Raw genomic sequence first — 25,954 nt, 5'->3', positions numbered from 1 at the left:
ATAACTTATAAATTGTTCTTATTGCCGGATCGCGGGAATGTATCTGATTAAAATGAATGCATTTTCCAAACACTGGGTATGTGAAAAATAGATTTGGCTACTTATTTAAATAGAATTAGTAAAAAACATGCTAAATTTATTTTCTATAAAATATTGATGTCACTGAGAAAATTTTAAATAACAAAAAAATTCTTTGCAATTGAAGCTAGACAGATTTCAACTTTACTTATGTGACTTGCAGTGACTTTAACTAAAATTTCAATACTCATTTGGAATCTGTACAAATCAAAACAATACTCTAATTAAATTTCAAGTCTAGATCTAAAAATGCAATTTTATAAAGCGCCCAGCGAAGCGGGCGGGTAACAGCTAGTTCTATATAATTATATAGGGCCATTTTTCGTATATAATTATGTATGAGTATATATAATCTTTTTTACCCGGGCAATTTAACAATCTGGTCAGATCTGGTCAGATCTGATTATATCTGGCCAGATCTTGTCAGATAGAGACAATTTAAAGATCTCGCCAGATCCGCTAAAGCAGATCTGACCAGATCTATTTATTTATGGCCAGATCAATCCGTTTTTCCCAGGTTTATGTAAATTATTTTATGTCGTTTCATCTTTGCAAAAATAAATATTGTTGATATTGATAGCTTTCGATCGATGATGTAGTACAAGAAGAATGACTTTCGCCTACTGTGTTTATCGCACCTCGTAAAATAAAAGTAATCGTAAACGTTTGAATGTTTACTAAGTGTGATCAAATTTTTATTCGCCATATCAACGATACGTATATATAAATATACCTTCTTTATATATATATATATAAATATATATAAATATATATATATATATATATATATATATATATATATATATATATATATATATATATATATTCGTTATATATAAATATAACTTCTCACATTTGTTTTCGACCTGTGAGCTTTCGGGGCAGTCTTATCTCAACTTTCAGAGATGATCAATCATGCGTCAAAAAAGTTTGCGATTGTTAAGTTCGATGTGATTTCGACGTATGGGACTAATCCGTATAAAATCGTGCCATTTAAATGGGTGAAGGACACAGATAAAAATAAGGTTTTAGTGCAATATCCGTCAAAAGACGACGTGTTTGAGGAATTCGAAAACATTTTTAAGTGCAACCAACCTAAGTCAAGATGGATGGAGTGCAGTGGTAGTTTAGAATATCTAACAAGTAAGTTATTATTTAATGAAGATATAGATAAATAGTCGTCATTGTGACGTAGACCAATAGGCTTTTTTTTCGTGCAGATTCCTATCTCGACGGGTTGATATTCATCAAGACTAGAAGAAATGAATTTATTCCAGAAGAATTGATGTTCCTTGACTACACAGAACGGTTTAACATACAAAATGACTGGTAAGTTTAAACGTTTTAAATACTCTTATAACTTTGTCGACGTATCTTGACCTATCATCGCTGCAACAAGGTAAAGTAGTCTTTTTATACACGTATAAATGAGTATAGCGCGTCATACAAAATTTCTCAATTTACTTTCAATTCATGTAGATGTTACATTCTAAGACGTAAAAAGGCTGGTTAGGTCTTTGAAAATTTTTAAAATGTCAGAATTTAAAAATCCTATTTCTAAAGAGTCATACATTTTTGATGTTAAGAAAAATAATCAACGCTCGTAAGATCATAAGCTTGGTTTGTTTAACATTTTAGCTAGCCCAATGACCTTGTCGTAACATATATGAATGAGTACCATTATTAGTAGCTGAGTTTTGACGTCAATAGAAACAATAACACCTATTTTGCAAATAATCGATAGCTAAGCTGAAATTCTAGTTCATTATATCCAAAATTTATTCGATTCGGAAAGGCTAGGAATAGCTCATGGTTTGCAGGTGTTCACAGAAAGCCCAAGAGTTTTGTTTCTATGCAAACAGATTGTCTTGTATTCCTAAGTATCCATGGACTGAATATCGATCTGACCTTCAACTAGACCAAACAAACGGATTATTTTCAAGAGGGTTTATAAAGCTGTTAGTCGACTAAGCGATCTGTTCAGGTGACACATGTGTACGTCTTATCGTATAGCGAAATATATGATGATGATCGCAGCGGAAATAAAGCAGTTCCTGAGCCAGTTAAGATGTGTTGTATTGAAGATGCCGAGAGAATCTGACAAAGATAGCGATCTGGAAACTGGTTATCCTGGTGACCTGGAGACTTTTAGTGATTTTGAGCACCTACAAGCTCGCCGTAGGTAGTCACGAATTCTAGTTCCATCGGAGACTAAATGATCAAGTTATTACGGAGGGACAGCACTGATGCTGCTGGTTAGTCAGAGGAAAAGTGATCTTCAAATCTGCGGCCTGCCCTGTTGTCATAGTAAGTAGGAAACATCTTCCTGTTAATCTTATAACGTGAATCGAATCGTCTTTATCCAACGTTATATAGTTCTAATCAAATGATTCATCAAATTTCGGTTATAGCCCTAAAACAATTAGCCTATTGTTTGTCGATGATATATATGTCATGCGACGTACTCAGGGTTAATGAACGCGCGTTTCTACTGCGTATTACCGGCCAATAATATTTTAGCGTGTCAAGTGCATTACCAAGTTCAATGTTTTCGAATGTAAACAAGACCGCACTTTAGATCATGTGGTACATCGCTGACTGATATTTTAGGCAATAAAGATGTGTATCAAATGTTGTTTTAATACGTTTTAACTGTCAGTGTATATTGAGAATCGTAAAGTAATATGTTGAGTTAATAAAAGCGTTGCATCTGTCAAGTTTAGAAGAAATGTGTTAGGAAAATTAGAAGAAAGTAATAACTGATTTATGTCGATGCGTATCATTCAAATAAGTAAACTCCATTTTGCCAAGAATTTCAAAAATATTTATTTATCAATACAAATAGTTTAACTGTGATTACAAAATACGTCATTTTTATTACGAACAAAGGAAAATTTTGATTGGATTTTGTTACAATAAAGACAAACGACCAAATGAGAGGCATATCTTTTGGAATTTGACTTATGAAGGGAATAATATTATTTTCTTAACCATAAATAGTTATTGTAACTTTATAAGCAAATGAATAAGTTTCAAATTAACAATTGAACTCTATACTAGAAGCGAGGACCGATGTTATATAAAAAGTCCAAACCACTCTGGTTTAACAATTGAAGATACGAATACATCATACGGACGAATAAAAAGGGTCGTCAAGAGGTGTCGCACTTGATAACAATTGTTTTTAAATTGCCGATTTTATGAATGATTGCTATTGATATTGGTTTGGATATTCCATCGGAACTCAAACTTATTCTATAGTATATTACACTACAAGGGCAGAAAGTTGAGATTCCTGCACTGTGCGCCATGCGCGGCATCATGGCGCGCAGTTCAGGGCTCTCAACTTTCTGCCCGTGTAGCGTATACTAGTTTTTTTGCTATACGGTCAAAAGTACGCAAAAATTTGCTTTGAAAAAGAATTGATGCTTGCCCCCGACATTTGCGGCACGAGCGAAGCGAGTGCTGCTGGTCGGGAGGGGGGGGGGCAGGCATCAAATACACCTGTCAATAAAGATATTAATTTATAATCTATCACATTACTACTTTTTTTTAAGAAAAGATCTTAATTTAATTTAATAAATTTAAAGTTATAAATATATTATAAATTAACTCTGATTTTAAGAATAGAAAAAAAACAAAAAAATGAAATAATAATCGTAAAATGCATAGAAAAAAAAATTAAGAAAAAAATCTGTTTGTGTATTTTTTTAAATAATTATTTGTTCAATAATGAATTTATTTATTTGAAAATATCTATCAGAATAAAAAATATTTTTCGTTTTTTTTTGTAATTTAAATATTTAATAAGTCTCATTTCATGAAAATAAATATTTATTTTCTCTAATTAACTTAGTTTCAACCTAAAATCATCGATACATAACAAGACAGATACATTCATAACAATTACAAGTAAAGTTAGGCTTATGAACGTAAGTAATAGAGTGAGCGCGACTACCGACTTTCAGACTTTCTGCCACTTCGTGTCTCGTTGTCAGTGCATGAATACATTATTTTGGCTCCCCGTCGTAGGGCGCATGCGTGACTTGATCACGGCATAAAACTGAGGCTTTCTGCCGTGATATCGCAGCGGGAACCCCGTACTTTCGACCGGCGTAGTAAGAAAAATTATTTTATTTGTTTACCTTAGAATTAGGACTCAGAACAGTAGATACAAGGAACAAAGACAGCAAGGTAAGATTTTTTATCTGGTTCTGGTGCCCAATCAAAATCTTTTCGGGCCCACAGGTAGCTAGAGTAACTTTCGAAGAAAGCCTTTACTCCTGTAAGTTTGATTACGAGGCCTCTACATTTTCCATATTTACGGTAATGAAACTTCATTTCGTTGTATAAGATGCACTCCAACTTTCCATTCTGTAGCCACTCGCGAGGGACCATGAAGATTTGTTGATGGGATTGTTACGTCGTGGTCTTATTTTAACATTATTTTATTTGTCTGAATAATATAATTTTATTCTTTTAAAATATATTTTTAAAAGAAATAAAATTTACAGCAGATACTGATAATGAGAAACGCATTAAGTGTCTCGTCCGGTCTCGCCGAAAAATTTCCCGTCATTAGGCAGACTTAAGTTCTTTGAAGATTAAAATCCTAAGTACACAAGTAAATGGGAGTTTTATTGCCCTCTGTATTGACAGCATTTTAGAAAAGAACTTTTAAAATTTTTAAACGTTTAAATAGGATTAAATCTTATAGAAAATAAATTTAAAACTTTTAAGATAAAATAATTTTAAAGAACTAAAAATTTAATAATAAAAGTTAACAACAAATTTAATAACCAACATTAATATAAATAGGAAGTATTTAAATAATTACTAAAAAAGGGGAATTAACAACTAAAACAATAGAAAATATTTAAATAATTATTTAAAAATTTAATAATATAAAAAAAAGAAAAATCAACAACAATTACGTAAGTAATTACGAAAGAATAAATAATTATAAGAAATGAATATTATTAGTAATAGTTATTAATAAAATATAAGACTTAGTTAAATAAAAACTATGTATTTGTGTGCATGTAAATGTGCTTACACATATACCAATACATAGTTATATATTAGCCTATAAGTAAGAGAGAGAGAGAGACACATCATGCCCTCTGGGCCCAAGGAAGGGAGTTCAAGCGAACATCTTGGAAAATCGGAAGAGAGGGTAGAAACTAAGGGAAATAGACAGGTAATTGGATACTGTTTTCCCCCAATTAGTAATTTGGAAACGCCCAAAAATTCGAGTCCCAAGAGAACTTCGTATGAAGTGCGGATCGCCCAATTAGCTAGTGAAATGAATAAGTTTTCATTTGTTATTTTAAAGTAAAATCGTAATAATATTTTAACATCTTCCTACTTATCTTCACATAAAATTAAATAAATAATTAACCGCGTTAAATAATAAAAATATTAATTGACCAAAAACCCACGTGTGTCGACGTAACAATAAAGGTATGTGTTTAAACTTATTGTAGTTTCACATGTGTAAAACTTTGAATATTAATATAAACCTGAGACAATAGAATTTTGTAAACATTTATCTTTTGTAACTTTTAATTAATTTCAATATATTGTATAACTCTTAAATTTGCAGTGAGTTAATTTATTTAAAAAGAAAATACCAATATCCTTTCACAATATTTCTGGGTTCCCGGTCTAGTGGTTGAAAAATACCAGGACCAAAATAAATATTAATAATTTACGTTCATCGTTTGGGACGTAACAGGATACTTTGCTGAAACAATAAACAAATCATGATAAGTGAAAGATACTAGGGCTTTACAGCATAATCATGGCTTGCAAGTGGTAATCACAGTTTTTTAAGACAGTTGCAGGACATCTTCAAATAAACGTTATCAAGTCTCCAGCGGTTTTTGGTTAATGCGTTTAACACAAGCCGTAGCGTGATTTTGCTATGTAATACAAAATGCGTCTGCAGATTGTTGAGGTGAAGCGAAACAAGTGATTAAAATTAAAGATAATGTTGCAAGTGTCAGTTGTTTACATATATTATCAGCTGACTTTTTAAAACAATCGATAAATTAGGTACCATTCGGAATCGTGCTATTTTTGTTGATGAGTTAACTTAATATCACTCTTGACTTGAATGGTTCTACTGGGTTATCTAACTGCTAGATTCTTTCGCGAAATTTAGGTCCTCAAGCAGCATGGCACATTCCTGAGAGAGCAGAAGAGTTAGTGTCTTAACCAAATAACATCTGGGTGTTGAAATATTGACGTAGACTAAAAAAGACACTTACGGCCCTGGCAATATGCAAGAAACGAGTATAGCAATGTAGTCATTGTGATAAGGACTGGTTCTAGCGTCACTATACCTTTTCAGCCAAATATGATTCTGGTGACGCTCCAACACTGCTATGGTACTTTCCAAGCAAACCACAGTCCCCTCTATTCTGTTTTCCTCTAAAAATTAGCCAAAATCTCTAACTCGATGACAAATCGAAGAGTTTTAATTGGTAAAATACTCCACTTAATAAGAACGTACGCAATATGATGATTTAACATATTACGGTCAGTTAAGTATTAACGCGACGGAAACGGTTGTGGCACTAGGCGGCATTGAAATAGTCCACGCACTTATAAGCAAATTCCATTGATAATGAGACGGAATTTTGAGTGGTACTCATAATCAATCATGATCAATTGAACATACTTATCGAGGGTATATATCGTGCTGCAAGTGTCAGGATAACAATCAGTCCGCAGATGACCGACGTCCAAGATGTACGACTCTTAATTGTCTTGCCAATCAACGATATTTATATTCAAGGGCAAGTCGAAGACAGCCAAAGGAGATCAAACCTCTCTAAAAAATTTCTTTTTGCAGATACGCGGTCACCAAGTGAAGGAGAGAGACCGGTCCTCGTTGTTCCAAAGTTCCTGAGTGAAAGCTTCGAAATGGCTGATCGCAAGGCGTCTGGTAGCCGACCAGAGAAATCTAAGGAAGCTCCTGGAAATGCAATTTCAAGATTTATTCAACGCCTCAGTCCCATAAAGAGGTACCGTGGTCAAGAAACTCCAGGAGCTAGTTCCAGTTCTATCTCTCAGAAGACTGATTCAAGATCTGGAAAAAAAAACTCTTCAACAACGAAGAATTCGTCTCGCAAGGAAGACAAGCATTCTGAAAAGTTAACCAAATCGTCTTTGAATCTGCCAGAGTCTTCTTCTTCAAGCAAAAGTAGTCTTTCCCAGCCACCATCTCCTTGGCTTACTCCAGCGCTATCGTACCAATCGTTAAACTCGAATGAACGGGCCACGGAGCTCAAGCTTCTATCGCAGTTGCATGCGAATTTCGATAAATCTACCGACATTCTTGGAAATTACATATCTTTGCGGGATCAGAAGAAGTAGTCTTCACTTAAATACTTTGTTGATAGACGTAGTTTGGTTTGCGCTAACTACAAGTTATGGAAAGTTTGCATCTTCTATTGTATAACCGCTACTCATTGTATAAGAGTATAATATAATATAATGTATTAATTTACGATAATTTATTTAATAAATGGCTGCTTAATATTTAACACTAGTTTCATTATCTCTTGGCACAAAACGCAGCAATGTAAACAATGTATACAATTTGTCTGATATGAAGACCCTTAGTTCAAGAGTCTTAAGGTCGTTGAAGCACGTTCAAGTTATCTAAGCGATAAAATGTACAAGTCGTCCTTGTACAAGATCTTTGAATATTCTAACCGTGAGTTTAGTCAGTTTTATGTAATAAAGTCTCCTGAGTTTATGTCCCCTGTTAAAGATTAAATAATGAGTAGAAATAAACCTCTTAAAAACCATATAATTAAAAAGATAAGTTCGAAAGTTTCCGTCAATGCCGAAGCGACTGAGCCGTCCAGAACTGTAGAAAAGTTGGAAAAAGCTAGAAAAATCGCTACTGTACTCCAGGAAAAGCAAACATCAGGTACAGAGTTGAAAGGAAGTCTTATCGGTCAGGATCAGAAATTGATTGCATTTCGCAATATAACTGGAAATAAGACACCAGTCTATTTCAATAGTAATATTCTTATAAAGGACCTGTGGATAGTAATAATTGATGCTGTCAATATACGTTAAATTCTGACAATTTGTGAGATTGATTGTCCGTTGCTGACATAAGTGGAATAGTTGACCCAAATGTGATGTTACCACAATAGATCATTGACCGCATTCAATCAAGTGTCAAAATAGTTCCTTCAATTGATTGGCCTGACTAAAGAGGCCATTTATTGATTCTCCAATTTGGCCAAATTGAAACAGTAATTGGCAGTTCGTCAAATTATTACTTCATGCCTGGAAATACATTCTAGTGATTGGAGATGACCAGAAACTTCGTGACCTTGGATTCAGTAATTGCTGTGCTGTGATGCGATAGTAATATCTGTTCTAACTGGAAAAATGCTGAACCAACCCGAGGACCAATTATAGGACTATAGACGTGTTCAACTAGGACGACAAAAAGAAGGAAATTGCGGAAATTGTACTTTACGGCTGTAGATGGCTAACGGATGATATAATTGCCAACCTGACTGCCCCATGATGACTCGGAGCTTCCAATCAGCCTTTTAGGAGTGAGTTAGCTCTCTCACAGATTTTGCGTATCCTTCTCTTTACCCTAATTTTGCTTTAACTTTAAATTTTTTGTTCTAGTACTATCTTCAGATCGAACTCTCGGAGTTGCTGCGTCTCACCAAGCACCGCACGCTTTCGTCGGAAAACTTCCTAATTCAATGGCCAGGGTCTGAGATAAAATGGCTATTTAGGAAGAATATCACTAACTTTTAGGCCTAGTTCTTATGGTTTGTGTGATAATTTATGATAAAAACTGTGTTGTGATAATGACAAAAACATTTTTAAGAATCCAAGAGTGCACACCTCATACGTTCATTTAATCAAGGAATTTAAAAAAGACAATAGATGGAATTTTTATTGATATCGGACGTATAGATCAAGTAAAGGCGGTATATATAATTTTGTTTGCACAATATTATGTCATGTATACTAAAGTAGATGAATAAAGTATGCGCAAATATTGTTTCATAGACTTGGGGTGTGATAATAGTTTCAAGTTGTTAAAATGACGCACGGCAAACAATTAAGAATAGAATACATCCTGAGTTATCAATTAGCTAAGGAATGATATTCGTGTATTCGTGACTAGTTTTACTTCTATCTGATAATATTGTGTTGTTATATAATTAAATGAATAAATAAAACATCAGTTGTAAGAAACGTTATATTTATTGTATAAAACTTACATCTATTGTTTCAACACATTATTCGTTTTGTTTATAGTGTTTACCCGTTTTAAGCTACGAACTTGAGGCATACCACCTACCCTCTTATGCTACCTACCCCTATGTCTATATCTTAAACTAAGACAACTATGTTCTATTTTTCATCATATCTGCACTGAATGTTAAAACTTTCTGCCCTATTTTGTGGAAAAGAAATGCGACTCTTACCTTATGAAATATCATATACAAATAAACAGCTTGACATTTGCACTAACCTTCCTAAAAAAACAATGGCACAAAATTAAAACTTTTGGTTACAAATATGACGGAAAATATGACACGCACCAGCAAGAAAAAGAGGACATCCCAATCCGTATGTTTGCCACCCTCGTCTTTGTCTCAGAAGGCTATTTAACACGCGGTTTGAAATGTCCTACTTTCCTCCCTGGGAGCGTAAATATCTATATCAGCGAACATCAATCTCAAAGGATCTGTAATAGTATACGCTAGCTATTCGAACATCAACGAACACTGAAGTTACGGCACCTGAAACAAAAGCAACCATTAGAGCTGTATACGACATAATGCCATAACAATTTAGAAGTCATCAATGAGTGTGCTCGATTTGAACACATGATTTCAATTAGGTAACATATTACTTACCTATTGACTAGTGCTTATAACTGAACATAGCCTAAACGAGGTAGAAAAATAATACTGTCTACTTACGATTTGGTGCAAAGAATGCACTTCATCTCAATTCCGTAGTACTGATTAGCGCTAGGATATTCATTTGAATCCTGCCTTCCACATCCACGGTGTAAACCTGTAGTAGTTTAATTTAGCAGTAACATTCTCCAGCCAAATGGTGGTCCCTTCCAAGTACTTAGTATGTTTCCATTGTTTGAGAGCCTTATCTTCAATGGTACTCTTCAGAGTATCCTCGGGAAGAGACTTCCACTCCTTTGGAACGTAGGACAAGTACCGGTTCGTCATTTTTCGTCTTCATACACGGACACACTTAACCGAGCTTGTTATCAATGAATGTCGGATACGAAATGATATTCAGTATAGGCAGCTTAGCTATTTATAGGGATAATTTGGAAGTTGGCAGCATGCCTAACATTATAAATTCATCGCGTGAAGATATGTTTGCAGATCGTAAAATGGAAACATTGTAATGATAGATACATAGTCAATTTGAAATATTACTCACGTTCTGCAAATTTACCAAACTATTTGCATGAATAGGCAGACCTCCGGGAAGAAGGAAATATATTGTTATGCATATAAATCAAGACAAAATCTATCTAATGGGTTGATAATAAATAAATCAGCAAGCCATTAAAAGTATGTTACTGACTTTGATATATCACATATTCCCGCAATGTAAATATAAATTAAAAGCTCTATTATTGTGTTATTAAATAGAAAAAAAATTCAAATCCACGTTCCGATGTTGATAAAATAAGCGTGGGTGGAATTACTAACAGTAAATTATCTTTTGACGAAAAGACATCTGTAAAATCAGATGTCTCCGAACTTTCTAAAATGCTCTTAGACGCATTCGTTTGTAAAAGCTCAGATCGGTTGGTAGTTTTTTGATTTATTTATCAGTGCGAAGAAAACATTTGTATCTTATGGAGAAATCACTGATTTGCGTAGAATTAACAGAGGGTGTTTATGTCCCGTCGAGGTGGCCTCTGAGTGATATAAAGACGCTAGTGATCGCTTTGGCAAGAAAAATCATTAAAGAAACCAAAAATGTCTTCTCTATTTTGCAAGTAAACGGCATACCTGCTAAATTGATTACACGGAAGAACAAAAGTGATGACATGCATTTGTTTGAGGAAATCTCGGGAACGTAAGTCCTGATAAGACGCTAATAGTAAAAAATACTGACGTATTGCAAGCAAATATAATTTTTTCATTCTCTTTTTTAATTCAGAGAGACAATAGATGCGTATACTTACGAAATATTGTTACCGAAGGACGAAGCAAACATCCGACGGAATAGACTCAGCGGAAATAGCCTTGGTGACGAATCCTGGCCAGATTACGTTGTCAATGTATCGACGAAGAGTAACAAGATATATTACTTGATGCCTACGCATTTGGAGTAAGTTATTAGGTCGTAATATTTTTATTAAAAACAGCTTGGACTATATATGGCGTGTGTAAGACAACAAAGTATTCACTGTAACACAAAATGATGGAATCGAATGTTTATATCGCCTGTTAAGTATATATTAATTGTTTATTACTTTAACTCCTCAATTTGTAAGTCGTAGATCTATCAATTATAATAAATGTTTTGACTTTAATAGAGCTTAAAAAGGAGTTTTATTGCTTGTTCGCAGTAGGTATCGTGAATTATAGATCGTAATAAAATAATAGCATCACGCTCTGTTTGGAATAAGTGCTTAGCGACAATTAGGAGCTTTTAATATAATTTCATTAAAAACTAACACGAATTTTTAGCACAAATTAAACTTGTTTTTTATAGCCGATATTTGCATTGTAATATTTAATATTTGCGCATATATTTTCACCGTTTTACGACTTTTTAATTATCCAATCCGACTGGGCACATTTAACGTTGCATACAAATTAAACTATTATTTGTTTCGAAGAACAAAATTGAATTATATATGATGTCAACTCATATAAAGTTCAAGATTTATGGTCATGAAAGTGTCAAGTCGGAGATGTTACGGATCAAATATAGATTGTTTAACAAGTCGTTTGCTTTAACACTTTAAGTGACATTCATTCGACAAAGTCGTAAAAACTGGAGTTGCTTATAAATATCAGTTAATTTCATATCAACGCAATTTAGGAAAACATGTTTTGGAAGGTGGGCGTAAGATAACGATCAAGTAGTTTGGAGAATTTCCATATTACTAGTCACGAAGTTTATTTATGTGATAAAACTACCATAAAATAAGAATGATACTCAGCCCTTCGCTAGACAAAACATGAGTCACAGAATTCTACGTCACTGTCAAACAAGTTCAATTCATATTGATTTGATAATAGATGCCAAGGCACAAGCCGAGTGGCAAGGTATTTTTATTTACAAAAGAAATGTGTATGATTATACGGATTCATAATAGTACTACAATGATTACTTATAATAGTATAAAGATATAGAAAAGATGTAAGATTGATGTTAACGGGCTAATTAATTTTGAAATTTGATTAATAAGATGAAATTTAGATATAAAAGTAAGATTTTGATAATAAAATTTAAACAAGACCAATTATGGTAAAAAGAATATGTATGTCACTGCTACGAATCCTTCGTATAAAGAGACTGTACTGCAACGAAGCGGTAATGACCAAGCTGTGACGAAAGACATTACAAACCACTTCTGAATTTAGAATATTTAAGGTTTTGATTATCTTTTTATAAGGTATGAATTAATAATATATACATATATTATAGGGTTTGATTTTGACTCAAGTTCATGGACAAAAGTATAGAACCGAACCTTATACAAAATTCGGTATACTTTTCTGTTACCCTCCATGATGATCAGCGTAGAATTTGTATAAGATTATTGATCAAATTGACTAGTAACTCGTTTTCCGTTATGATTTTCAAATCAACACGTTACTTCGTTCACATTAAACTGAATGAATTAGATTCTTTTCAAAGCAATGTATACTGGCTTATCACCGAATATTCATAACATCCGTTAAAGTAAAAAACATGATTAATTACGATAACGCCAAGACTTTATTCTAAGAAATCAAAAACTTGGTGGTCTTTATAAATATGGCTGACACCATTCAACCGGATGCAAAATATACATGGAATTTTGTATCAAGTCGACTTCTGACATCACAATCTTAATTGATTTGTCATAACTACTGATATAACTGAATTATTACTTTAACAGTACACATAAATATTATAAATAGACTGCTTGATCTTCCCGAGAGCTATAAAGTATCATAAACCGACAAAACATGTACCAAGTCACGCAATCACTAAAATGGTACTTGCCTTAGGTCAGATTTATTAATTTTTATCAGCAGCGGGCATTGAGTTCATTTTGCTTGGCATTGATTTCCAACAATAACTTTCTGCTTTAACAACAATCATTTTTTTTTAATTATTTTTAGAAAATTCAGCTGATCTGACTGTAAAATGTGTAGGTGGGAATAAACTCATTAGCGAGCAAGGCCAAACATGCGATCTTTCGTTTGCTGCAATACGCAAGAGGATGCCATAAATTATAAAGTTTAATAGTCATAAAATTCGAAAACAATTTATATTATGGTAATAATGAAAAATCTTCAAAGCTTAGTGCGTTATTTGAAATATCTAGGCTGCCAATTTTTACAATTTGTTATAAGTTACTCTCATCGCTATAAAATAAGGTACAAATTGAAATAAAACTGGCTTTGTGCCTTATATATGCTGGTTTTTCTACGATTACTCGAAAACTGCGGAGGCTACAAAATTTTAAAGTTCTAATCCAAAAATTAGACACTTGGAGCTACAATTTCCTTTTTTTATATTTCCTGTACGATCATTTCTCTCGAAGTTACGGCCTGTTGAAAACTGCCCAAAAATTTGGAATTTTTTTTTGATCCCTTAATTTTTTCCATTAGTGTATATCAACTAATTACAATATTTTGTTGTTTTCTTTATACATGAACCCATTTAAGCTTAGAGACAACTGTTTTTTATAAACTCTGACAGGTCTATATGCTTTTGACTGAGTCAAAAATATTTGTAGAAATAAACTACTCAAAAACAAACATTTCAGAACCATGAATCATTCAGAAACCTCAAGATTTAACATCTTTGGTCTAAAAGGTGGGTATTTAGTGTTAGTTCTCTAGTTCTTAATATATCAATAAGGTGGGCGATGATGGTGAAGGTTAAGGGCTAGCCGAAGTATCTAGAACAACAACTTTGTAAAAAAACCGATAAACGCGATTTTTTTAGATGAGATTAAAACACTATCTACCTTTCTCACATATTATGAGCCCTAGTTTGCTTAAATTGAAACTTATTAAGTCAAGCTCTCTTGTACCATTAACCTAAGTGACCAAGTCGTAAATAACACATTGAATGAAGTCATACTCTCATTACTCATGCTGACGTTTATTTGAAAGCTACGGTTCAATTCAATTAATTACTCCATTTATCTCAGTTATTTGTCAACCGTGATGATTAACGATTTTTTAACAAGGCACCTCAACCACAATCGGTTGGTCACATGATCCATATAGTTGGTAGCACATATTTAATTGGTGACGTTCAATAGAGGACATAGCTTATTTATTGGTCAATCTATCAAATAGAACATAAAAACAATCTCTAATTTGTCACTCATACTAGTTCCAATTGTCGTCGATTGATAATTTATCATCAAGAAACGAGCCATAGATAATTTATGTGCTGGCACCTGAACATGTATTCATATTTATATGACCTCCTGCGTATTTTTGTATAGCATGTGGTTGACACAAGTTATTACAAACGGTATGATGGATAGCTGTTATGAATATGGCCATGATTCTAGTGGACTGGTTACCTTTAATTGGTAAAGATCTGGTCAGAACCGATCATGATATTATTTCTGAGAAACTATATAACGTATTGTGAATTTTCAGACGATTCTAATTGGTAATTTATTAGCCGTTACTTTTTAGCAAATGAGGTATGAGTTTCAAAATATAATAGCTTTCAAAATTGTCAATAAGTAGCGATATGAGAAAATGATCCAGCAAGTTATGGGCCTGATAGTCATAAATTCTTGAAATTGCCCATCAAGTGTTAATGAAGGTAATCAATCATTCAATTAAACAATTTTAAAAGCTCTATAAATATTAAACTAATTACCACAGTATTCATATTTTGTTCGTTCCCGAGCCACAATTTGATCGCGATTCAAAATCATAATCGGTGCAGTCAGTTAAAAACTTAATAAGTGTGACTTTATCAATAAAATATAAAGTATGATATCGATCTGTCAATGAAAGATGGGGTGACTACTGATATTTAGGACTTCTGAAGATTATTCAATATTTTTAAATGTAAAATTTTTAACTTCCCGCTAAGAAAATCTCAGATTTTCAAAAATCAGGAAGTTATTGGTTTTACCCCGTTTTGCAAAAATCGAGTTTTCATCAGATCTCAATGTTGGAAGGTCACAAGAAGCTTCCCTGACTATCCCCGCAAGGTTGTCACTATGTCTGTATGTGTGTGTGTGTGTGTGTGTGTTTTTTTTTTTTTTTTTTTTTTTTTTTTTTTTGTAAGGGGGGGGAATGCTCTTTACGCATTCCAGGCATAGATGTTTTTTATAAATGTACTGCATAGATGTTCTGCATAGATGTTTGGCCTGGATATGTGGCGACTCGACGCAGCGTCATACTAAAACTCGACGCTGGCGCCCCTACCCACTAAACCCTAAACCCCTTTCTCTTCTATCCTCTGATCCCCCATGGTACCGCCGTAAGGCATTTCTTCGCGGGGGGAGGAATTAGCTGCCGCTCTTCCTTCTGGTGGCTAAGATGTTTTTTATTTCTATCTCCCTTCTAGTTTCTGTTTTCTGCTCTTTTTCTCTCGATGGACCGCAACTCTGTAAGCACTTCAGTGGCAAAGGTGCTCGTGGCGTTCCAGACAGCTTCTGATGACAGCATTTCTTCTACTATTGTCTCCGGTTGAATTCTCTTTTTTAGAATCTTCTCTAATTCATCGCGCTGTTGGTTAAAACGAGGACATGCAAAGATCACGTGCTCCACGTCTTCAGCGACACCTGGGCAGGATGGGCACTCCGGAGAATCGTCGTGCTTAAAGCGGTGAAGATAGGCTCGGAAGCAGCCGTGTCCTGACAACATCTGCGTAAGGTAGTAGTTAACCTCTCCATGACTCCGGTTCAGCCAGTCGTCGATCCTCGGTATAAGACGATACGTCCATCTTCCTTTTTCTGCAGCGTCCCACTGGAGCTGCCATCGGTCGAAGCTGTTTTGCCGTTCTTCAGTTCTGAGCTCTTCAGCGCTTAGTGTAGTTGACCTTTTACGATGATAAAGGTTCCGTCTTTCCTCAGCGAGGACTCTGAGAGGCAGAGTTCCGGAAATAACGCACACTGCTTCCTCGGATATTGTGCGGAAGGCGCTGGCGACTCTTAAGGCACACCGTCGGTATACTGGTCCAGCCTTCCTCCATGATTCTTGCATCTCGAGAGCGTTGGTCCAAATAGATATACCATATGTAAGCACCGATGTGACTACAGATGATAACAGTACCCTTCTGCTCTGCTTTGGCCCTCCGATGTTCGGCATCAGTCGTGCTAGACTTGTTCCCACTGCTGACGCCTTGGCACTGACGTGTTCTACCTGCTGCTTAAAGTTGAGTCGGGCATCAAGCATCACTCCTAAATATCGAATATAAGGTTGTGATGTGATTTCTTGTTCGGCGACTTTCAGCTTAATTGTCTCTACCACTTTCCTGCTGGTAATAAGCACTGCCTCAGTTTTGTGTTGCGCCAGTTGCAGGTTCACTGCGTCCATCCACCGGTTAACGCGCTCGAAAGTGAGATCGAACACATGGTTTATCTCGTCAAGATGTTTGGCAACGATCACTACGGCTACGTCGTCTGCATATGCTACGAGTTTGACGTTTCTTGGCAGAGTTAGTCTTAATAGGCCGTCATACATAATATTCCACAGGAGCGGGCCTAGAACTGAACCTTGTGGTACACCTCCAGAAATAGCATACTCCCTTGGACCGTTCTTCGTGTCATACTTCAGGACCCTGTTTTCAAAGTAGCTTGCTACGATCTTAAGAAGGTATTCTGGTACATTCTTCTCTTGGAGGGCCTGCATGATGCATTCCCAATTGGCGGAGTTGAAGGCATTTCTGATGTCTAGGGTCGCCACCAGGCAATACTTCTTCGTTCCACCTGTGTGTGTGTGTGTGTGTGTGTGTGTGTGTGTGTGTGTGTATGTGTGTGTTTTTATAGAGGAGGTAAAATACATTTACGTATGCCAGGACTTGGTGTTGGTGCCATGACTAGGTATTTGCCTGGGTATGTCGGACTCAGAAGTCAATATTATTTTGCAACAATACCGACTAAACATCCTCCTCTTTCCATTCCCCATAGATGTTACAGGGAAGACTGGATCGGGACCGCGTTAGCATTACTTTGATCCAGTCCATGTTGTGTCTTACGACACCTACTTCTTATTACTACTGGTTTCTAATCCCTTTCTGCGATTTTTTCTTTTGAAAGGCGCGGCGCGTAGGCTGCGACAGCTGACCAGTTTTCTTCAATTTTGATCATGCAGGTTACCAAGCTCTCAGGGGAAAGCGTTATGCCTATTGTTTCTCCGGTGCTGATTCTGTCGTCCTTCCACCGATCACACTCGAAAAACGTGAGCTCGGCGTTGTCAATTTTGTCTAGAGTGGTCTAAACGACAAAGGTGTTATGGGTGTTCCCTTACCTTTGTCTAACAGAACCAATCTCTACCGCTTCCAAACCGCGGGAAACGTGCCAGTTGCAAAGCATGCGTTGTAGGTGTTCAAAAGTATGTCTGGGTATTCCAGGGCTACAATCTTGATCACCGATGCCGGGATGCCATCAGGTCTAGGTGCTTTTCCTATTTTGAGTGACTTGGCCGCGTCTTTTAGTTCCTTAGTTGTGAAGGGTGTTACTTCGCTGTTTTTTGCGTAGTGCTTCTTCTCCCGCGGCAGGTGTTTGGGGAAAAGCTCCGCTACAATGCTGTCCATTAAGGCAGGAATCTTCGGTGCTTCTGGTGAAGCCTGTCCAAGTCGTTTGGTGACAATTTGGTAGGCTTTACCCCAGATGTCCTTGTCGAGATCATTACAGATCTCTTTCCATAACATCGCTTTTCTTGCTTTGATGACTCGGTTTAGCGTCTTTTTGGCCTGCTTGTACTCTTTTGAATACAAGTTCTCGCTTGGGGAGCGTTTCGCGGCTCTCGTTGCGTGGCGTCGTAGCTGATGGCATATTTTGCGAAGTTCTGCTATGTCTGTTGACCATCAGTACGCCGGCCTGTGGAAACTCTGATTTTTCAGCCGCGGCATAGAGGCGTCACATGCAGTAGCAATTTCCTTCATCGTATTTAGCACTGTCTTTTCCGTTTCGCTGCAGGTATCCGAAGTCGGATTGTTCCGAAGGATAGACCAGCTTCACGCAAGTAAAGCTCGCAATGCCTCTGGATTAAGCCTCTTAGCATTCCACTTCCGCTTAGAAAGGTCGCGTTGTGAAACCGGAGCAGATGCCAATCCAACGTTAAATGTCACGAACTGGTGATCACTGCCACTGTATTCTTCGGATACAGTCCAGTCTTCGATCATGTTGGCAGTCCTTGGAGTCGCCAACGAAATGTCGAGGATGGATTCTTGGTACCTTGGTCTTCTAAAGGTCGTGGTACTCCCGGTGTTCAGCACTATGAGGTCGAGTCTAGCCACGATGTCAGCGACCTCGTTACCTCTGGTGTCGGAGAAAGCAGCGCTTCACTCAGCCGATTTAGCGTTGAAGTCTCCAGCTACGATGACTTCGCCATCGAACTTAGTGACCGCATCTTCTATATTTGCCAGTTTCTGTCGGAACACACTAATCCCTTCGTTAGGTGAGAGATAGACGCTCGTGAAGTAAGTTGTGGGGGTTTGAATCCAGACAAAACCTGCTCTACTTCCACTGTTGTTGACGGTAACGTTCTTTGTATTCACAATCCAGATTGCTGCCGTGCCAGTTTCGTCTGCGAACCATGTTTTACCTTCGATGTTTCGATATTGCTCGCAGATAAAGCAGACGTCGATTTTATCTTCAAAGACACGCTGGCGCAGTAGGTTTTGCGCCAAGGCGCACTTATTCAGGTTGCCTTGTAGTATGCTTGTCATTTCTGCCCTCTCGTGGCTTCTGCAAGTGCTGTGTGGAATGCCTTGCAAGCTCCAGTGCCAGAAATATGGCATAGACTATCCTGGGCATCTTTGTCCGGAGCAAAAAGGAAGCATTTTGGCTTCTCTGTGCAGTTTACGGCCTTGTGGTTCTCTCCGCCACATTTGTAGCAGCACCTGCTTTTGTCTGGTCCCGCACACTGACGTGTTTAGTGTCCATAGCCAAGACATTTAAAAAAGCGTGTTACTTTTGTAACTGGGCGTATACGACAGTTCACCCAACCGATCATTATACGGGCCTTGTCAAGGGCCTTAATCGCACTGGCTTCGTCTACTTTACAGAAGGCTGCCCGATTGCCTCGTGGTGTGGGTTTTGTCACATTTACCCGTTTGACCTCCAGGCTGTCAGTTAATTCACGTTTGCGGATTACAGGCATAGCTGTTTTGCCTGGATATGTGAAGACTCGACGCAGCGTCATACTAAAACTCGACGCTAACGCCCCTACTCACTAAACCCTAAACCCCTTTTCTTCTTTCCTCTAATCCCTCATGGGAACCGCCATCAGGCATTACTTCGTGAGGGGAGGAACTAGCTACTGCCCTTCCTTCTGGTGGCTAAGGTGTTAAACTACCTTCCTTCTATCTTCTGATATTTGCTCTTCTTTTTTCGGTGGAACGCAAGTCATTGAGGACTTCTGTTGCAAACGTGTTGGTAGCGTTCCAGGCAGCTTCTGATGACAACATTGCTTCCACTAGTGAATCTGGTTGCATTTTCTGTTTCAAGATCCTCTCCAACTCTTTACGCTGTGGATCGAAATGAGGACATACTAAGAAGACGTGCTCCGCATCTTCAGCAACTCCTGGGCAGGACGGGCACTCCGAAGAGTCATCGTGCTTAAAGCGGTGTAGATACTCTCGAAAATAACCGTGTCCCGACAACATCTGCGTAAGATAATAATTGACCTCGCCGTAATTCCGGTTAAGCCAAATGTCGATCCGAGGTATGAGGCGGTGCGTCCACCTACCCTTCTCTGCAGCATCCCATTGTAGTTGCCATCGGCCTATGCTGTTCTGCCGTTCTTCAATTCTAAGTTCTTCAGGGCCCAGTGCAGTTAACATTTTTCGTTGGTAAAGGGCACGCCTTTCCTCTACTAGAACTCTAAGAGGTAGGGTTCCGGCAATAACGCACACTGGTTCTTCTGATGTAGTGCGGAAAGCACTAGCTACTCGTAGGGCACTCAGTCGATATACTGGTCCAGCTTTTCTCCATGATTCTTGGGTTTCCAGTGCATCAGCCCAAATGGATATTCCGTAAGTGAGTACTGATGTGACTACTGATGACAATAGTAGCCTCCTGCTCTGCAGTGGGCCTCCGATGTTAGGCATCAGCCGTATGAGACTAGCCCTCAGTACTGACGCTTTGGCACTGACGTGGTCCACCTGCTGCTTGAAGTTGAGTCGGGCATCCGGCATCACTCCCAGATAACGGATAAATGGTTGTGATGTGATTTCTTGCACACCGACTCTGAACTTGATAGGGTTGAAAAAACGGTTAAAAATGTGTCGTAAAAAACCCCAAGGACGTGCCTATGGTAAGCTTAAAAATCGTACGCTCCCACGGTCTGAGTTTAAAACCAGCGTAAATTGTTGAGTAAGTCCATATAAATTTATCCTAAAATTAGCTTTTCAGGTCGCTACCCGGAACAATTTTAGACCTTGATAATAAATTCTTGAGCTAGGCTGGCCAGTATATAAAGATCACCGATCTAGACTATTTTTCAGTTTTTGATCTGACTTTACAGTGCTAAGTTTGATTCCATTACGATATGTAAGTATTTTTAGCTTCCCGCTTAGAAAATCGAAGATTTTCAAAAATCGGGAAGTTATTGTTTTCACCCCGTTTTGTAAAAATCAAGTTTTCATCAGATCTCAACGTTTGAAGGTCACAGGAAGTTTCCCTGACTATCCCCGCGAGGTTGTCACTATGTCTGTATGGATGTGTGTGTTTTTTTTTTTTTTTTTTTTGTTTTAAGGGGGGGGGGAATCCTTTTTACGGATTCTAGGCATAGTTGTTTGGCCTGGATATGTGGCGACTCGACGCAGTGTCATACTAAAACTCGACGCTAGCGCCCCTACCCACTGAACCCTAAACCCCTTTTCCTCTTTCCCCTAATCCCTCATGGAAACCGCCGTTAGGCATTACTTCGTGAGGGAAGGATCTAGCTACTGCTCTTTCTTCCGGTAGCTAAGGTGTTATTTTACCTTTCTTCTAGTTGTTGTCATTTGCTCTTCTTCTTTCGATGGAACGCAAGTCTATAAGGACTTCTGTTGCAAATGTGCTGATGGCGTTCCAGGAGGCTCTTGATGACAACATTGCTTCTACTATTGTCTCTGGTTGGATTTTTTTCTTTAGGATCATCTCCAGCTCATCTCGCTGTGGGTAAAATCGTGGGCACTCAAAGAAAACGTGCTCCGCGTCTTCATTGATTCCTGGGCAGGACGGGCACTCCGGTGAATCATCATGCTTGAAGCGGTGAAGATACGTCCGAAAACATCTATGTCCTGACATGTGTGTGTATGTGTGTGTGTGTGTGTGTGTGTGTGTGTGTGTGTGTGTGTGTGTGTTTGTGTGTGTGCGTATGTGGGTGTGTGTTTTTTTTTTTTTTTATTTTAAGGGGGGGGGGAATCCTTTTTACGGATTCTAGGCATAGTTGTTTGGCCTGGATATATGGCGACTCGACGCAGTGTCATACTAAAACTCGACGCTAGCGCCCCTACTCACTAAATCCTAAACCCCTTTTCCTCTTTGCCCTAATCCCTCATGGAAACCACCGTTAGGCATTACTTCGTGAGTGTGTGTGTGTGTGTGTGTGTGTGTGTGTGTGTGTGAATCGCTTATAACTTTTAAACGATTGAACCGATATGAATCTACCAAACGGCGTTCTAAAGAGTTCCCTTAAACTTAGATTTCCTATGAATTTGAACCGATTCGGACCGATAGATTGTGAGAAATTTTAAAAAATTTCAACAAAAATAAGAAAAAAATCATTTTTGAAAGTGGTTTTTTTCACTGTCTTTGTTACGACGACAGTAATGACAGCTTACAGGCAATGAAGATGCTTATCAATACCGTCAACAGTTACTTGTTATGGCAGTATAATTCCTGTGGACAACAATGTGTGCATATCGTAGTCAGTCAAGACACTCCTGAAGCCCAAAGGAAGTTCGAGTTTCTAATTCGATGGGGTGCTGATGACAACAGCAAAAACAAGTGTTGTGCTAATACTCCTCTGCACATTGCAGCTCTCACTAAGAACTACAGACTGGCCAATTGGATTTGCCAGCAACCAGGCAGAGCGATCGAAGTCTGCAACGTCGATCAGAAAACTACGTAGACATCTAGTTGACATCTATTAGGTTAAGTTTTATTGTTAATTATATGTAAGTTAGTGTTATCGTTATCTCTGTTATACTTATCGTGTCACTTAGAAATATTATTATGTAATTAGCTTTTAAACATAACTAGTAGTTAAGTATACTTAATAAGCGAAATTCAGAGTCACCTAGGCCATTTACAAATTCTTTTTTGTAACCTTTTTAGTTATTTCTAATTAATTAAAATAATTAGCGACGCAGTTATAACGTCATTAGGAACATTATAATGTAATTAGGTCTCAAGCATACTAAGTAGTTAAGTATAATTTGTATGTTAAATTTGAAGTCACCAAGGTGATTCAAAAATTCTTTTTTCTAACCTTAGTATATAATTCTCGATGAGTTAGTGATGCCGTTATAATGTCAGTTGAAAAATTTAGAATTAAAACTCTAGTTTTAGAAAAATCAGTTGTATTAGGATTATATACTATTAAATATAACAAAATTTATAACTGTGTCTTATTTTAGATGTTAAAATCCTTTGGTAGTTCTTTTTTCTCTTCTACAGTATTAGGCGTCATGAAATTAGTATGCTATGTTCTTTTAGGTTTCTCCAAGCGTCAAAGTACGTTGAAATTGAATAGGTCAGAGGCGTTAAGACTCAGAACCTATAGCGCCTTTCAGTCTTTGGAAACATCTGTTCAGAATTAGAGAATAAATAATATTCTTATCACTACTTTAACGTCCTGAAGAACAGTTACTGAAACAATAATGAAACAATACTGAAATAATACTGAAACATTATTGAAACATTACTGAAACAATACTGAACAACAGTTGTAAATTATTAAATGGCAGAATAAAGTATTGTTCATAGAGAAAGAAGTCCGACTATCTCATTATGCTGTAACAGGGTAATTTACCCTGTATCGGTAAAACCGATCTCGCATGATAATTATTCGACGCAGCACTGGCGCGTCTCGGTCTTCGGGACCCATTAGCGTTAAGTGGGGGTAAGTCTGAGGTTTCTTGGCTGATCGCGTAGCTGCGGTGAGTTAGAAGTAGTGCAGTGCTTAGTTCAACAACATCAGCAGCCAAAAAGTTCAAGAAGGAAGCCAGTTTTGAACAAAGAGTTTCCTCAGCACAAATTTAACCAGGTATTGAGACTTTCACATTTTTGATGAGCCAAGGGGGTCGTATACCCGGCTCATCAATTTTACTACTTTTCATTATTAATTAAATTTTGATAATTCAATTGTTTATAATAATTTGCTCAATAATAATTAATTATTTTAATTGATTTGATTCGTTAGCATTGTGAGCAGTCCTCTTGGGGGATTTTATACCCGAGAAATGTTCTAGACCTCTTGGGTTTAGGAGTCGTGAGAAATTAAATTATTGATTCGGCCAGTTAATAATCATTAATATCCTAGATTGGCTTAAATAAATTCATTTTTTATTAATAAAATATTAATTAATTTCTGAACACCGAGAATAATTCCAATCGGCAGCTCACGATCGGGCAAGCGCCGCTCGTATACCCGAGGTCAAGGCTTGCTACGCACTAACGAACATCGGCGTCTATTTTGAGCGCGCAAATTCCTGGCAATTATTTCACGTGATAATTTATTATTAAGAACAATTGAATTATTATTAATTAATATTATTTGTTACAAGAAAGTATTATTTATTTAATATAATTTATTGAGAATTGGCTACTGAACTTCGACGCAATTAAGATTGGATATCCGTGGATAATTTTTCGTGAATTTATTTTACATTGAAATAAATTGTTTTATTAATTATTTATAAATCGAAAAATTCCACGTGGTCATTTTATATATTGAACTATTGAAAATTAAAATTATTATTTTATTGGAATTATTTATAAAAATATTTAACGGCGTGGATTAAGTCCCAGAAAATTTAAGAAATATTTAAGAAATTTCCCAAAATTTAAGAAATGAAATTTACGAGTTGAAATTGGATTAAAATTTATGCTTCGATATTGTTCCTAAAAATTTATTTAATGTTGAGTATTAAACTCGTGGATAATTTGGAATAAATTCAAGCATCGGTTTTTAGTGTAGATTTTTTTGAGAATTAAATTATTAGTTGTAAGAATGGTTTACGATTTATTTGCGAGCTAATGACTGAAAATTTTAGTAAAAATTAATGTTGTAATTTTTGGAGTTTAATTTTATAAGTCAAAAATAAAAGTTAAGTAGAGCCAGTGTGTGTGTGTGTGAGCGGGTTATGTGTGTGAAGATCGTGCGGGATATGTGTGTGAGTGTGTACATTCTCTACTTGTTGATGTTTTGCCGAGTAGAGTAGTTCGTACAGTCTAAGAGCGTGAGGGTCCGGTGGACAGCGCGACTTAGTTAGAAACTGTGGTATAGACGCTCCATAAGAGGGTACCGTCAGGATTAAGAATTTTGATAGAGCGTGAGGGTCCGGTGGACAGCGCGACGTAGCTAGAAACTGCAGTAAAGCGCTCCTTATGAGGGTACTGTAGGATTAAAAATTTTTGTTAATTATAAGGAATTTACACATCGCCCTCGTATACGATAGCCTCTGTACGAGGTGCTTTGCTGGCTACCTAGGTTAAGTTTAGGCGTCGGTTTTAGCCCGGAATCCTCGGTAGTAATAAGTCGTAGTGTTAAGTTAGTCTTAAGTGAGTCAGTGTACGTGCGAGTGAAAAAGTTGTTATTTTATTTTATTGTTAATAAATTTTTGGTACCATTGTTAATTAAAAATTTATTCATTTCAGATCACCTTCCTCCACTCTCTCTCCCTGTAGATAAGCTCAGCTCTGGTTCCGGTTCCGGGAACCGCGATTAAAAATCCCGGTGGCGCCCTTTTATTAATTAATTTAGATTCATTAGTTAGTTTTATTATTTCATTTAATTAATTTAAGGCGCCAATCGAGCGGAATCATCACCCGTTACAATGCTATTAATAGTATGCCGCAACGTCATAACTTGCAGGCAACGAGATAAGTTTCCCGCTTGCTTGACGACGATTAATGGATCCAAACTGATAATGGTTTGAATGAGGTTCCTGGTGAACGACGATGTTAATTAGACTTATGATGATCTAAAATCTTATTAACTGGATTTTGTTCAGTATTTTTGTTCATTATTTAATAAGCTGTAAACTTTTTCATGCTTAAATAGAGTTATCGTCGATCGTTTTTTTTTTTTATAAGTTGTGCTTTTATTAGTTGTTACGTGAGAGTATAAATAATAATTTTATAATTAAAGAATGCTAAGAACAAATTATTAGAATTTTATTTAGTAGTTTCATTAGAAAATTCGAGCGTGTGTGTGTTCTAAGATTCTATAGCTTTTTGAATGAC

General features: G+C 36.7%; 1 protein-coding gene and 2 long non-coding RNA genes across 5 annotated transcripts; 2 read left to right on the top strand and 1 right to left on the bottom strand.

The window, feature by feature from the left end:
* Nucleotides 1-972: 972 nt before the first annotated feature.
* On the top strand, nt 973-7,780 carry LOC123269861. 3 transcript variants are annotated; one of them, XM_044735752.1, is made up of 3 exons: nt 973-1,221; nt 1,299-1,407; nt 6,938-7,780. In XM_044735752.1, the coding sequence occupies exons 2-3, from the start codon at nt 1,401-1,403 to the stop codon at nt 7,459-7,461; spliced, it is 531 nt and encodes a 176-aa protein (XP_044591687.1). In that variant the 5' UTR covers nt 973-1,221; nt 1,299-1,400; the 3' UTR covers nt 7,462-7,780. The 3 variants fall into 3 exon arrangements, with proteins under 3 accessions (XP_044591687.1, XP_044591688.1, XP_044591689.1); XM_044735753.1 differs by having other exon boundaries at nt 973-1,407; XM_044735754.1 differs by lacking the exons at nt 973-1,221; nt 1,299-1,407 and adding an exon at nt 6,719-6,834.
* Nucleotides 7,781-7,786: 6 nt separating this feature from the next.
* LOC123269881 lies at nt 7,787-10,153 on the bottom strand. The gene is made up of 3 exons (XR_006510487.1): nt 10,065-10,153; nt 8,537-9,881; nt 7,787-8,488 (listed from the first exon to the last, which is right to left on the bottom strand). It is a non-coding gene; the product is annotated as an uncharacterized LOC123269881 (long non-coding RNA).
* Nucleotides 8,538-16,433, top strand: LOC123269880. Its single transcript, XR_006510486.1, has 3 exons — nt 8,538-8,669; nt 8,749-11,458; nt 16,421-16,433. It is a non-coding gene; the product is annotated as an uncharacterized LOC123269880 (long non-coding RNA).
* The last annotated feature ends 9,521 nt before the right edge of the window (nt 16,434-25,954 follow it).

Source organism: Cotesia glomerata, linkage group LG7 (assembly GCF_020080835.1).
Source record: "Cotesia glomerata isolate CgM1 linkage group LG7, MPM_Cglom_v2.3, whole genome shotgun sequence".
Lineage (NCBI taxonomy): Eukaryota > Metazoa > Arthropoda > Insecta > Hymenoptera > Braconidae > Cotesia > Cotesia glomerata.
The sequence above is the reverse complement of the archived record's forward strand: the minus strand, read 5'-3'. Positions and strand labels throughout refer to the sequence as shown.